The sequence below is a fragment of the Berghia stephanieae genome, chromosome 1, assembly GCF_034508935.2.
Source record: "Berghia stephanieae isolate SIO BIC M18660-M18661 chromosome 1, UCSD_Bste_1.3, whole genome shotgun sequence".
Taxonomy (NCBI): domain Eukaryota; kingdom Metazoa; phylum Mollusca; class Gastropoda; order Nudibranchia; family Aeolidiidae; genus Berghia; species Berghia stephanieae.
In genome coordinates, this window is record NC_088360.1 from 34615028 (window position 1) to 34630219 (window position 15192).

The 15192-nt window shown below is 36.6% G+C and overlaps 1 protein-coding gene across 1 annotated transcript; it reads right to left on the bottom strand.

The window, feature by feature from the left end:
- Positions 1 to 703: 703 nt before the first annotated feature.
- Positions 704 to 2475, bottom strand: LOC144967423 (uncharacterized). Its single transcript, XM_078904652.1, has 2 exons — positions 1687 to 2475; positions 704 to 775 (listed from the first exon to the last, which is right to left on the bottom strand). Exons 1-2 carry the CDS (start codon positions 2473 to 2475, stop codon positions 704 to 706), a joined length of 861 nt encoding a protein of 286 aa, XP_078760778.1.
- Positions 2476 to 15192: the final 12717 nt, after the last annotated feature.

Sequence of the window (15192 nt, forward strand, 5' to 3'; positions counted from 1 at the left end):
AACGAAATGTAATTTTCCTCCAGTTTGCGAAAGTTGGAGCATGCTTTTCCGACCAGTCTTCCCTTGTTATATAATTTATTGCCTCGTCGGTGAGAGTAAATTTTGTGTTCTTCCTTTCAATCTTTCCCTCTACTTAGGCCCAATGGCTTCGATTGGATTGCGATCACAATGATATGGGGGGGGAGTCGAGCAACCTCGTGTCAAAACTCCCTGATTAAGCAGTCTGCTTTGAAAACCGTTTCTGGTTCGTTTCTTTTTACTAAGTATTCTAGTTAGCCATTTGATGAATGGTCAGAGTATTTAGTGCTACCTGATTGAAATCACGAAATCATGTCGGATTTTATAGCTGCTGAAATGATCATGGGCCATCCAATGGTAGCGTTGTCAAATACACTACAGCTGGGTGCTTCGAGGGAAGGCAGAAAACAGTATTTAGCCAGTCTTCATACACCTTTGCATACACCTTTACCCCAGAATGATATTCTTTATCTTCTAGATGATGCGGAGAAGAAAAAATGGCATGGTATCCTTTTAAATCCAGTATCTTCATCACCTGCAAGAATAACAATGATCCTCTATCCAGAACCCACGTGCCTTTTTCTACCAGAATTATCAGAATCCATTCCTTTGTCGGATGTATGTTTACGTTCACTCCATACATCTTTGGATGATATACATATCAAATTTGTCTAGGATCCTCTTCCTACCACGTCGTTCCACACGGGTGATCTCTCAGTCGTATTTCGATTGTGAAATTCCAATACCACTTTAATAGCTTATCGATGGAAACAAGTAGAGTTATTTTCGCAGCTTTACAAGAGTGGAACCGACAGAGATTTCGTATTGTATCGTATCGTATCGTTTATGAGTATGAGCTTAATATGTTTTTTTTTATGTTCTGTGAAACGTTCATGCATAGATAAAAAAATATTTCAATTTTGATTTATTCAAACAGCATTTATTGTTAATTTGACAATATTGACTATACAATCACTATTTCAAATGATTTAAAACTAGAGATTTCATATCAGACTTTGTGTAATTGCGACATGATGTAGATAATATGCCATAAATAATACATTCAAAATGCAAACTACATAAGTTGTAAGTTAATGACAGTTAAAGCGAATTGTTATTATTTCGGAAACAAGTATGACGTGAACTCATAATCACTAGCCGGAACTACCGTGTAAGCACGATATTAAAAAAAAAAAGGATGAATTCATCTCTTACTTTGTGGTGCGTAACTTGTTTACAATATTTGACTGATTAAAATCTCTAATTTTATGACAGCGGTTTTAGAGTAGGTTTTTGTCAGTCTTAATAATAATAATAATAATAATAATAATAATAATAATAATAATAATAATAATAATAAATGTACATTTATATAGCGCTTATGCCGAAGCTTTGAAGCGCTTCACATAACATATATACACATACATACACATACATACACACACTTAACTGAATGTATACACGAGTGCACACACACATACACACACACACACACACATACACACACACGCACAAAAACGCACGAACGTATGCGCTTTGTAATGATTCTTGGCATAATCTAATTTAAATACTTCCCAAAGAGATAGGTTTTAGTTTATTTTTGAATTTATCAACGCTGCTTTCAAGTCTGACTGACAGTGGGAGTGAATTCCAAGTGATAGGGCCTACTTTACTGAATGATCTATCGCCAAAACGATTAAGATTAGTTTTTGGAATATGAAGGTGATCCAATTTTGAGGACCTGAGATTTCGAGTGGGGTTGTAGGGCACAATCAAGTCTTGAATATAGGCAGAGCTTCGTGAATTGATGACATCAAGACAAAGTAGAGCAATTTTGCATTCAATACGAGCTTTAATTGGTAGCCAGTGCAATTCCCTCAACATCGTCTTGACACCCATCGAGTCACTGCGAAAAATACCTAGGACAAGCCTTGCTGCTCTATTCTGAACTTTTTGTAGTTTTTTGAGTTTTATGTCAGGCAGACCAACAAGTAGCGAGTTACAGTAATCAAGACGTGACAGTATCAGTGCACAAACGACCGTTTTCAGCAAATGGAGAGGAATGTATTGTTTCATTCGATGGATTCTCTTTAATTCAAAATTCATGGGTTTGATCATCTGGTTTATTTGATGTTCCATGCTGAAACAGTCGTCGAGCACAACGCCAAGATTTTTCGCTTTGGATGATATACTGATGTGACAATCACCAACAAGTATTGATGGTAATATTGTCTTTTTAATATTTGACGAAGTGCCGCAAAGCATGATCTCCGTTTTGTCATGATTAAGTTTTGATTTATGGTCCTGCATCCAATGCCAAATAGACGAGCAGCATTGCTCAATATCAGATGAAGCTGTATTTATACCCGATGGCACAGCGGATTTGTACAATTGCGTATCGTCGGCATACATGTGGTAATTCACACCATGTGCAGGAATGACTCGCCCAAGTGGCATTGTATACAGGACGTAAAGTACAGGACCGAGTACCGAGCCCTGAGGCACTCCAAACTTTAGTGGTAAGGGGTCTGACTGTTTGCCATTAACCAAAACAGATTGGGTTCTACCAGTAAGATACGATGCAAACCATCGCAGTACAATATCGTTAATACCATATATATTATTAGAAAGGTCTTAAAGAAGAAAACTCTTTTTTTTTTAATATGGCAGCAATACGGTTCGAAATCTATATTCAGTTTAGAGAAAATGATTCAGAGGTTGAAAAAAATTATTACAACTTTTGATAGAGGGACAGCCGAGAAAAAAACCCAGAAAAACACGCGCCATTAACAAAAAATCTGACAAGCTTTAATGGGTGAAAACTCCATTGAGTATCATCTGATTTAGTTGTGATCTACAAAATAATTTTAATTTATTCAGTTGCTCATATTCTTTTCTTGAAAGTCTTGTTTTATCAACAATTTTCTAGATGTTTCACAATTACACACCTTTTTTCCATTGTGAAAAAGGGCGATAACTTATTCAATTTTGATAGAGAGCTAAGATTTTTGTACAGAGCCTAAAGACGCATTTCCATCGTTTCTTTGGGGTTTCCTTTTGTTTTGTTTTTTTCCAATAAATTTCCTATTATGATATGAGTTCTATTTTTAGTAACAGAATTCAATGGCCGATAACTCCATTAACCATGATCCGATTTATTTGCAATACGATTCAATGTCAGATGTCACGCCGCCTGGCAACGGCGGCCATCTTGGTTCTAAACAAAGAAAATCATTGTTTTTTTTTATTCTTCATGCTGGCTAGAACTTTTCATATGCCTTGTGATCAGAATGTGTAAAAGTCAAAACATGATCAAATGTATGGGGTTTTTCCCCCTGGAAGTGACGTTACGACTGTTGAAGAGTATTGGGAAATAATGTTATTCTCTTTACGGGCTGTTACTTGTTCTCTTTACAAGTTATAATTTTCTTAACAGTTTAAGTGATATTCCGGAAAATTGTGCTCTTTTTAGAAAGGACGACGCAAATAAAGGCCAATGATTCCTTGAAATGATGTATGATTTTTATTTTTATTTTTCCTGGTGAGAATGAGATCAAATAAAATTTTTTTGGGGGTTATTTGCAAGTTATCAAATTCTTGATATTATGGGAGTTCTGAATTTAATCACAATTTCACCTTGTTTGACCTCTATGTGACCCCCGAAAGGTCAAATCCAAATTCCAATCGGACAAAAATGTTATTTTTTGTCTGCTTATTTGGCTTATAAAGAAAGTTAAACTGTTACACGAATCCGGAACAACAATGGTCTCGGGGATCCTAATATTATAAATATCTAGTAAATACTTTTATCACACCAAGAAAAGTTTTATTATGTTAGTAGATCTAGATAACGATGAAAATATAAATCCATCTATTGTAAGATTCACAATTAAAAACAATATTCACATTCCAAGTTGAGAATCATGCTTCGGGAGACCACGGACGGTGTGAAGGGGGCAAGGGAAACTTGGGGCAGTAAGTCAAAGATGATGAATTGTCGATTCATCTTTTATAATCCCCAAGTTTAAAAACTTGGGTGGGGTTGCTGACCTCCCATAGTGGGCAGGGAGGCACTTACTGTGTCTTCTATCCCCCTATATATGTTTTCAAGATTGCTTTCTGTCTTTGTCTTGGAATGAGATTACTTAGTTTTGTCCTGACCCTGGTCGGAGTCCTTGGCTGGAAGGGAAACAGTTGAATGTATAGTTATAGTTTTGGGAGATGATATTTTTTTCTTTGTAAATCATCTCCCTGTTATGTATTGTTATCTTGTTTTATTTAGGTGATCTCAAACTAAGTACTTTGATAGTGTGCTCTTGGAATCTACATAATATGTTTCCTATTTGTACCAATTCCCCTTTATCTTACCTTTTCTTGGGTGCTTTGGTTGTAATTCGAGAACTTTTTACTAACCCATTTTCTTCCTTTTTACTGGCACTGATATGACCTTAATGTGTTACAAGCGCCATAAAACCCTTCAAAACAAAACAAACAAAACAAAGGTTTAAAACACCACAAGCCGCATTGAAGACTCTCAGATTTCTATCAAGAACTTAGGAAAATTTAACTTTGATTAGAATTAAACACTGTATATTACTGATAGCTTAACAATTCCTTGTTTCCAAGACATTGAATGCTAAAATTATGATTTGAAACTAAAGAAATATGATCTGTGCATTTTCTCCGTTGTGTTCGCTCGCCTTATTACTTTAAATGACAACCTTTTATACTTTAAAACTGACTGTTCCAAGTCTCTCTGACATATCCCAAGTCTATATAGGGAAAACGTGGGAGACATAGAACAATAATCTTCTTGTATTTTTGGAAATCTCCCAAAACATTATTTCAAGATCAAACATTTCTATTTTTACACACCAAGTATATTAAATCGCGAACTTTCAAGGGTTGAGATATTCAAACCTAATAGTTTGAGAGTTTGATCAATTTAATTGAAAATGTGAGACTTGGGGAAATGTAAGGGGAGACTTGGGACAGCCTGGTCAATGATAAGTAAGGAAGAATGTATGCCTCTTTTCAGTGTTACATTTCAAGAATTATTGCATAGCACTCTTCGATGAATTGAAAAAAAGTGGAATTTTGCTTTTTAAAAAAACCTCAGCCCCGTCCTCTAAAAAAAACAAGCAAAACCAAACGAACCCCCCCCCCCCACCCCCACCCCCAAAAAAGCAAAACAAAAAGCACAAATAACAAAAACAACCCCAGAAAACCAAAAACGCACGCGCATAAAAAAAGATAAAAATCACAAGAAACAACAACAAAAAATCGAAACAATTACAACTGGACTTTCTGTTCTTGTTCTGGACTAAATATGGCTTGGTTTTACCCGAACCTTGGCTGATATCTTATGCCGAATGGAGGACTGTAATATGTATTTATGTCTGTATGTTTCTTACTATGACAAGGAATTTTGTTTCATTTTAAAGCGGTTTTCTCTGTTTTTATCAGAGAGAAAGCGCTCATAGAACATTCCATTTGGAGTTTTAATTGAAAAGCCCAATTCCCTCCTTACAATCTGTGGTAGTTTGAATGTCGTGCAATGCAATAATTTGCTTTATTTTCTTACTGTATTGGTCATGCTCCTAAGTGTTTATAGATTATTACGGCGCTATAGAACAAATATTTTACGCACATCTTGTGGTCTCTCACTGTACTTAGGGATAAGAAGAGTACATGGCCTTTGTAAAGCGCTTTGATCATTTTAGTGTATATTGCGCTATATAAATGCTCAAATGCTCAAGAATAATGACAAAACACGTTTTCTTTCATCTCTACGAATACTCATGTTTATGAAATTTTGACAAGTAGGGGGGGGGGGGGGGGGGGGATTGATTCATCATTATGTGATGTCAATAGTTTTCCACCAAAAAAAAGTCACTGTACGGCCAAATTGTTTTGGATTGTTTGATACGAATTGTTATTAAAACATATTTTGCTTATATATATATAATATATGTATATGTATATTATAAAAGGATATGTTTGAAATGAACATGCGTGAAACTCATGACAGGTCTACCCGGATCTGTCGACAACCATCCGCATTCCACAGATTGTCATTTTTAGATTATTAACCCTCTCCATACCAACTACAGGAAAATCATCACATTCGTTACAGTACAACCAGCATTTTTTTCTCTAGTTCAGATCTCTTCTGTATATCACACATTTTGATGAATTTATTTTGTTGTAGTTAAAAGAACTTAATGCTGTGTTGTTGAGCATACTTTGCTGAACAAAATAATGAATATCGTGTCTCTTATTTTTTCAGTTGGAGTTTAAAAATTAATTATTATGATGGAAGGGTATGAAGTTTCGGGGAAAATCCGGAGAATTAACCATTTTCAGGTGGATCTATATAATTTTACTCTCACCTTATCTTTTCCTTCGAGAGAGCAGTACCAACAATGCAACTAGGGTCCGATTGAAATAGAAGTTATCTACGTCTCTCTAAATGTTTTCATGTTTAAAAAAGTGTTAGGTTTTCAGCTATAATCCCCCCCCCCAAATAAACCCCCCAAAAAACCCCCCGAAAAACAAAACAAACAAACGAATAAAAAAACAAAAACAACAAAAAGCAAAACAACAAACAAAAAAAACAACAAATAAAAAAAACAAACAAACAAAACAAACAAACAAACAAAAAAACCACAAAAACAAAACAAAAAGACAAACAAACCCCTCCCCCTCCCCCCTTAAATAAAAAAAAAACCCCAAAAAAACCAACAGAACAACCCAAAAAAAAACCCACAAAAAAAAAAAAAAAAAAAAAAAACCCACCAAAACAACCCACAACAAAACAAGAGACGGAACTTGTCATGAAAGAAATCCATTCTTGTTTTAAAGGGTTAAGCCAGGTACAAAGGTACAACCCATTTAGTCAAGCGTGACCGATTCATTGACTAGTTGCTTAAAATTTGAAAATGTGTGTGCATGTGGGAGGTGGGGGGGGGGGGGATGTGTAAGCAAAGGGAGGGAGGGAATAGGTAAGGATGACTCCCGGGTCTTCGGTGACATTGTGGCAATACCTCTCAAGAGTTGTCCAGGTTAGATATCATTTATATTAAATTTACAAAATGAATATATAGGTCATGTCCAAACAACACGTTTCAATGTAGGCGGTGTACAAAGTAGTACTATTTTAGACTTATCAAAAACTTGTTGGAACGATAAATAAACTGGCCATACCCCGACATATGAAGGCATGGAATGTATTGATAAGTCAGTTGGATAATAAAATCCATTTTCTTTTGTAATCTTGAATATGGTCATCAGGTAATAGACAAAAAATGCTTGATTATAATACAAATGTCTATCTCGTTCTGTGTTTTGACATATGGGCCCAGTTTTATATAAGAAGACTAGATTTAGTTATATACTAGTCTAGCAAATGACATGCTAGTCTAAAGCCTAATCGAAGTAAGTGACTAAAAGAATAGAATTTTGTGAATGTTGACCAGCCAGGCTCTTGAATGGGCGTTGTAAGGACGGTGAGTATTTCGGCTATTTTGTGCTGGCAACATCAAGCTCTGTCTAGTACACGATGGCAGGTAAAATACCAGCCTTCATACTTTCAACGTAAAAGATTTCCATAAGGAAATTAGCAACACATCCGGTATAGACGTCTAGATAGTATTTAGTTCCATTTCATATTTGAACATACTTCTGCCATAATGAATCAAATTTACATAATGTTGACTGTCGACTGATAGACTACAATGATGTCCATGGTCGACTATCGATTCTATATTTAGGCCAATGAAAGTTTCATTGAAACTCAAACAAATTGAACCAAAAAACCCTAAACAAAAAAGAAAATGTGTTCTGATGAATCACATTATTTCAGCCAGTTACAATGCTCGCAGGATAACTTTTGTCTCCACTATACTTTCTAATATTTTGTTGTTGTTGTTGTTCTTTGTAGTGAACCCTTCTGCACTTATCTTACATTTTTTAAAGCCAGTGTCAAAAGCAACAGGACACTTTTTGCCTCTGTCATTTTCTCAATCTAAAAATAGCTGCTATCTTGTCGACTCAAGTAACTAGTTTCAGACTAAGCTTGAAGTCCGGGCTCAGCAAATGACTAAAACTTAGTCCGAAGGTGCCGTGATTTTAATCTGGGACTTGCTTGGTCAGCTCACATAAAATCCGATTTTTTTCAAGTCATTGACTAAAGTCAGAGACTATGCGCTAGTCTGCGTTCATGAAGACACGCCCTGGGGACGACAACGTCGTTTTTAAAATGAATATATTTTTGATCTCAAAGTGAGTGTTCATTAATTTAATCTGGTTGTGCAAACAGAAAGCTACCATCCTTTCACTATTGCCATGATTAATTTGTTTCATCTTCAAAAACCCCAATTGGCAATTTGTTTTCATCTGTTGACAAGAAATTGACCATAGAATACCCCATTGCAATGATTAGATCAAGCCTGATTACATTGTCTAAAGCAGTTTGCGAACATTCAAAAAATATTGTCTTATAACGTCATCATGATTGTTGTTTGTAGTGGGGGGGGGGGGGGGGGGGTGGTAGACATGCATACTTGTCATCTTTGATTATATTCCTCTGAACCCTACCGCTATAATTTTGTCCGAAATTGGTTCCCATCGAGGCGATTCCTATGATCCTATGATAGCAATGCATTGTTCGCAAAACTGCCAAACTCTGAAGAAAAAAAACCCGGAGTATTTAAAATTTTGGCCAGAAAACTTGTTCTTTACATATCGTTTGATTAGAATGATCCTGGGAACACAAACGCAGACTTGACTAATCCCGTAGCGTACTCCGCAGTTGAAGTTACCAGATTGAAATCATTCTTCAGCGAATAGTTCCGTTGATGATTTCTTCAAATACCGCCGTCTTCCGTCACCATAAAGCAGATCTGTAGACGAAGACTGGTTTTTCCCGTATGAACCTCAAGTACTTAATGTGATTCATGACTGCAGCCTAACTTACTGCATGCACCATGAGGACTTCGCCTTAATTAAAGATTCAAAATCAACAATGGTCTCCTCACAAACAAATGCGCCAATCAAGCACTTCTAAAGACGCCCACAATGCACTAGGTATGCCCCAGGCCTGTGAAATAATGGGTGCTGAGCTCCGTTAATCCATGCATATAATAAAGTGAACGAGCCTCTTTGTTCCTTTTTTGTGTTTGTTTTTTTTTTGTAGAATGCCTGGAATTTGAAATTTCAAATTTTTAAAATTCTTTCATCTAATAATTATAATAGCTATCTTTCCTAACTCTGCCTAATTGCCTTTTAGTATGAAGCAACTTACTAGATCAAGAATGCTTTAAAGTTAACATAAATATAAGTATAAGCAGCCTTCCTTACATTATTAAACTTAAAAGCGATCAAGGCCTGGATATTTTTCCTTCCATTTTGTACTGTCCTTGGCTATAGACTTGGCCCTCTGCCAGGAGTGCCATCGAATTTCATTCCCGTGCCTTTTTAACCATCCTGCGTCATGGTGTTTTGGGCCTTCCTCTCCCACTCTTTTCCTCTGCAGTCCATCCCAATGCCACTGTAAAGTCGTTCTTGTCTCTTCTCCTCAAGACATGCCCATCCAATTCCATCTTTTCATTTTCACCATCATTCTAACTTTCCCTGCCTCTGCCACTTTCAGAATTATTTTATCCCTCACACGTCGTTGCAATTTAACTCTCAAAATTTTCCTCAAGCTTTTATTTTGAAAAAAAAAAACAACAAAACATACAGTTTCCTTTCTACAAAATTTGCTAGTTTCTAGACCGTCAATGTCTGAGGAGCCATATAGGAGCACAAAACGGACTAACGTTTTAAACATCTAAACTTTTGTCTTACTTCCTGCACCTCTTGTGTTCCAGACTTTACCAAGCCTCTGGATGATGGGAATGGCAACAGATGTGGACAACAAATTCTCATCGCTCTCATTTAATAAAAATATGAGCATATGAGGGCCCTCATATTTCGATGAAATGAGAGCGATGTTTTCAGCAAATTTAAGGTCCTCTACTGTTGCGTTGAAATTCCATCTTATGCCATTATTCTCCACCTCTGTTGTCATTTTTAGTAGTTTATGATCATCAGGGAACAAGAATACAGCTTCCCTGACTGGAATCAGTCCCATCGAATAATCAATGTCTGAAATATAATTCAACCTAATCATAATCTTCTTGTTTTCTCCTCCTCAAGTAGCGTTTACAGAGACCCCTAAAACATGTTTTGTTTTCTGTTATTTTAGTCTTTTCGGTGTTAGCAATGTTAAGGGTAACGACTTTATTGGACATCACATATTTACACGAAGGAAAGATTTGAACACCACCCCTCTAATTAAAACGAGGGGTTCCCTTGAATGAATTCTTTGATTCCATTTCCCAACAGGCACATTACCGTATTAACTAACCCTCTACTTTCAGTCAAAGTCAACACTTCCAATTACCATAATAACAAGATCCCTGTGACATCCGAGTCACATCCAAAAGAACCTTGTTCGATCCCCCTTTGGATCGTTAATTTGTTCTCGCGGTTTATAAATAGAACGAAGATGACGTCACTCACGCCTTGCTTTTTGCCATCCACGTTTATGAGTAGTTCTCACTAAACTGTATTAACCAGACAGACTATAAACGTTCATGATTACACACAGTTTTGTGTGTTTGTCCGTTATACTTCCGGATGGCAATGTTGTGAGTTTCTTAGCAAAGCGCAACTATCTATTGATGCTATGCGCTTAGCTAAAAAACCCCAAAAAACTCGGATAGAAAGTACCAGCACATTAAAGAGTGTGTAACCTTAGACCAGAGAATCTTTCTGCTTAAATTTTAATTATCTGATTAATTCAAGTTAGTGAGAAATACTCATAAAAATGGCTGGCTAAAAACAACAACAAAGAGCTGAGTGGCGTAAATTTCGTTCTCTCTATATCCATCCAACAGTGATTGGATAGTTAGATATAATATGTGATTTTTTAAAACTTAACTTATGTTGTGATATTGCCTAAGGGAAGAGAGAAAGAAAGAACGAAATAGAAAGAAATAAAGAAAGAAAGAAAGAAAAAAAAAAAAAAAAAGAGAGAGAGAGAGAGAGAGAGAGAGAGAGAGAGAGAGAGAGAGCGAGGAAGGGGAGTGAGAGAGCAATATGTAATACTTCTCTGCTCTATTGTTTCTTCTCTCTCTCTGTTTCTCTCTCTCTCTCTCTCTCTCTCTCTCTCTCTCCCCTCTCTATCTCTCTATCTCTCTCTCTCTCTCTCTCTCTCTCTCTCTCTCTCTCTCTCTCTCCCCCTCCCTATCTCTATCTCCTTCATTCATTCATTCTTTCTTTCTAATTTATTTCATCCGTTTAGAAGGTAAGGCGGCCGACATATTAAGACCTAACCCATTCGTATATTTTGTCGTCACGGTTGATGTGCATTGTCATCTAATCACCGTGGGTCACTTATGACAGCCACAACAGGCACAATCCCGAAATAAGAGATATCACTCATGTTCACCTCACGCTGTCTTGTTTTACTTTAACACTTACAGTCATGGGGGCGTTTTAAAAAATCATCATGCGTGTTAAGTTCCGCCTTAGTTAATTTTGATAAATACGCGTTTACATTAACAAAAACATTGAAATGACGATTTTCTTGTTAAATGACTGTTAACTTGATGAAAAAACGGATATTATGTCCTATTATCATTAAAACAAAAAGTTATGAAATCGTAAGGATTTCCCCTCAATTGTGTTATAAAATGTATAAAAATCTCCCCAATAATTGGAGCTGGTGACGTGTTATCTTAGAAAATATATATTTTGATTTTAGCGCTATAAATTCTATAGTCATGCACAAAACACACGACCATCAGTATTAGGGTGAATATCTTAAAGAAAATAACAACAACCTCATTGCCTATGTTTATGTCGCAACTTTCCTTCTAACTTCAAATCTAATAATCTGGCGGAGCGGAGAGAGATCACCTGTGGACAAATTTGCCGTTCTCTGAAAAAAAAAAAAAACATTTAACGACACGTATTGAAGAACATAAAGAAAATCGAACAAGGTCAAAGGCCAGCTTCGAGGTTTGTCACCAACAATTACTTGCGCGAACCAAGATGCGTTACTGAGGTCCTGAAATTGCTTCAGTGGAAAACACCGGAGAGTAGGCGGAAAAAGAAAAGCCTACAACTTCTCCACAGAACAGTCCATTCCAACAAAACAGCAGTAACTTTACCACATTATTTTACAAAACAATACTGTACATTCACAAGAAATTATCACAGCAGTAAGTTCACAACCCCAACACACAGAACCAAAACAAATAAAGAGTTTTTTTTTCACAAAGAACCATCAAGGAATAAAACACTCTCCCACCAGAAATCCTAGATATTACCAACAACACACTTGATCAACTATTAAACATTCATTTTTCAACTCAATGACAAAATTAGGACATCTATAGATGGCATTGCTTAGGGCACAATGCCACAGGACTGTCCTGGTCCCGATAGGTGCAGTACATTATACTGTGTGACCTACCGTTAAAAATGATATTATGTCGTGTTTTCGTTTGTTTTTTAGGGTTTTACGGCGCTTATAAAACATTTAGATCATAATTTCAGCGCCATATAAAAATAATAAAATGGGATATTCAAAATATTCTAGATTTACAACTGATCACCCAAAAGTCCCACCCAGACACCAGCACAGGATCCTACCAAAAGGAACACAATCAAATGTTTATAAGATAGGTTCAAAACAAAAATATAACGATCAGTATATAACAGAAGGACAATTCACAAGGCAAGGACTCCGGCAAGGGTCAGGACAAAACCAAGTAATCCCATTCCAAGACAAAGACAGAAAGCAACTCAGAATACAGATAATACAGTGGGGGGGGGGGGGGGGGGTAGAAGACACAGCGTGACCTCCTGCCCACCACTAGAGGACAAATGACTATAATCGGGTGGTTAAGATGCTAAAATGGTATCCAACTCGACTAATATGAAACTTGAGTTACGTTAATATGATACTATATTGGTGTGAAGGAATATGATTTCTTTATATATGAAGAGCTATATTTTCATTCATTTCCATTCTTATCATTTTTATTTAAACTTCACGTTTTGACATCAGTTCAATACCGTCTTAGAACGATTGGTCACAATACATAGAGTTATATTTATCTAAGCGCCATAGAGATTCTTCCCTCTGGTTATACACTCTTTCTGAACCGTGTGTCTTGTTGCATGATAGCTGCTCAAACAAGATATAGATGGTTGTCAAAGCTTTTGATACACAATCTGTATGTTGTAGTCGTAATATTTTGTTGAGTAACATTGGAGATCACCATGAACCTTGTGAACTTGACCCATGAATAATCTTTGTATGTTTGTTCTTGGGGGGTTTTACGGCGCTTGCGACATTTTGGGGACATTTCAGCACCAGTAAAACGACAGAAAATAGGATATTAAAAAAAAGATTTAAGATTTGAGGAATGGTTCAAACAGAGGTCAGAAGTGGACTCAAAGAGCAAAACTATCAATAGTTCGTAGTCTGAGAACCCCTAAAAGTTTCATCCAGACACAGGCACGGGATCAAGCCAAAAGTATTCACTCAAATGTCTAAGCAACTCAAAAGTTCTAAACAAACTATGTAACACTTCCTTACAGAGAGATGATTTAAAAGGGAAAAACATCATCTTTCAAAACAAGGAGCTTCCTGTGCTAGATGGGAGGTTAAAAGACTCTATCTAGGACTAATTTTTGGGTATTTGAATGATGCACCGAATACAGTTTCCTCTTCTCTTTTTTTTTTTTAGAAGCAGTAAAAACAGACACAGGCAACCTCTATTTCATCAATCTTGAAAAACATATCCTAGCAAGCATAACCGAGCAATAATATGTCCCGGAACAGTCTTATCCCGGTGTAGTACCTTTATTAAAAAGAGGACATCTCCGTGGGACGGGACAAGTAGTTATCTTCCGACAATTTACATAGGACGAAATCAGATAGTCTCTGACAGTCGTTATTCCTATAACATACTAATCTATCGAGCCCAAACAAAGCATGTGATTGATGACCCATTGTGACGTGTGTCAGTGCAATCGATCATAGGTTGCTTCCTCCCACTCCCCCTTCCCATTTTTATCATTAACTACCAATATTTTTCGTCACACAATTTGAATTTTACGTCTTTTCCCTAAACTCTCTCTCTCTCTCTCTCTCTCTCTCTCTCTCTCTCTTTCTCTCTCTCTCTCTCTATCTATCTGCCCCTCCCTCTTTCTCTCTCTCTCTCTCTCTCTCTCTGTATGTGCGTGTTGTGTTGTATACATCTTAACAGTAACTTAATGATGCTATACGTTATGGTAAAATACTCACAACATCAGCCAGAACTGAGTGATGTCAACTTCGTTTTTTTCTATAGATAGAATGCGCTTGGCCAAGGAGTTCACAACATTGCCATCCGGAAGTATAACGGACCAACACACAAACTCTTATTATAAAAGACCCGATCAACAATTATGAAGCTCTATTAAAATACATCGAAATAAAAATAATAGATATAAAGTCCTCCATTATGCCCTCCCTTATTCAAAACAACACACCAAGAGCACAGGAGGAAAAAGAGGTGACAAGACAAGAACTCACAGCAATATTCGTCAACCACCAACGAAAAGCTATTGATATTATTAGAAACGGATGTAAACAAACACACTCAAGTTGTGAGATAGATATCAACACAGTAGAGACTGCCTATAAAGAAAAATGTCAACGAAACAATATAAACATTAGTGACACACCCTGGTCCGATGATGTCACTATCCCCCCTCCCGCATGGACACCATCAACAAGTGAGTTTACAATCGACGAACTCACAAGCTGTGTTAAAAAATTACCAAATGAAAAGTCACCCGGGGCAGACGGTGTCACCTATAAATATATAAAACAAAATATAAACAAACTGGCACCAATTTTTACGGCCATCTTTAACACCTGTTTAAAATATCAAAAAGTCCCCCCAGACTGGAAACACAGTATCATAACACTGGTACCAAAAAAGAATGGAAACAAGGACAACGTCGACGACTGGCGACCTATCGCCTTATTACTAACGTCCTATAAAATATTCATGAAACTCATACAAAATCGACACATGCAATGGATTGTCGACACGGAGAGACTGT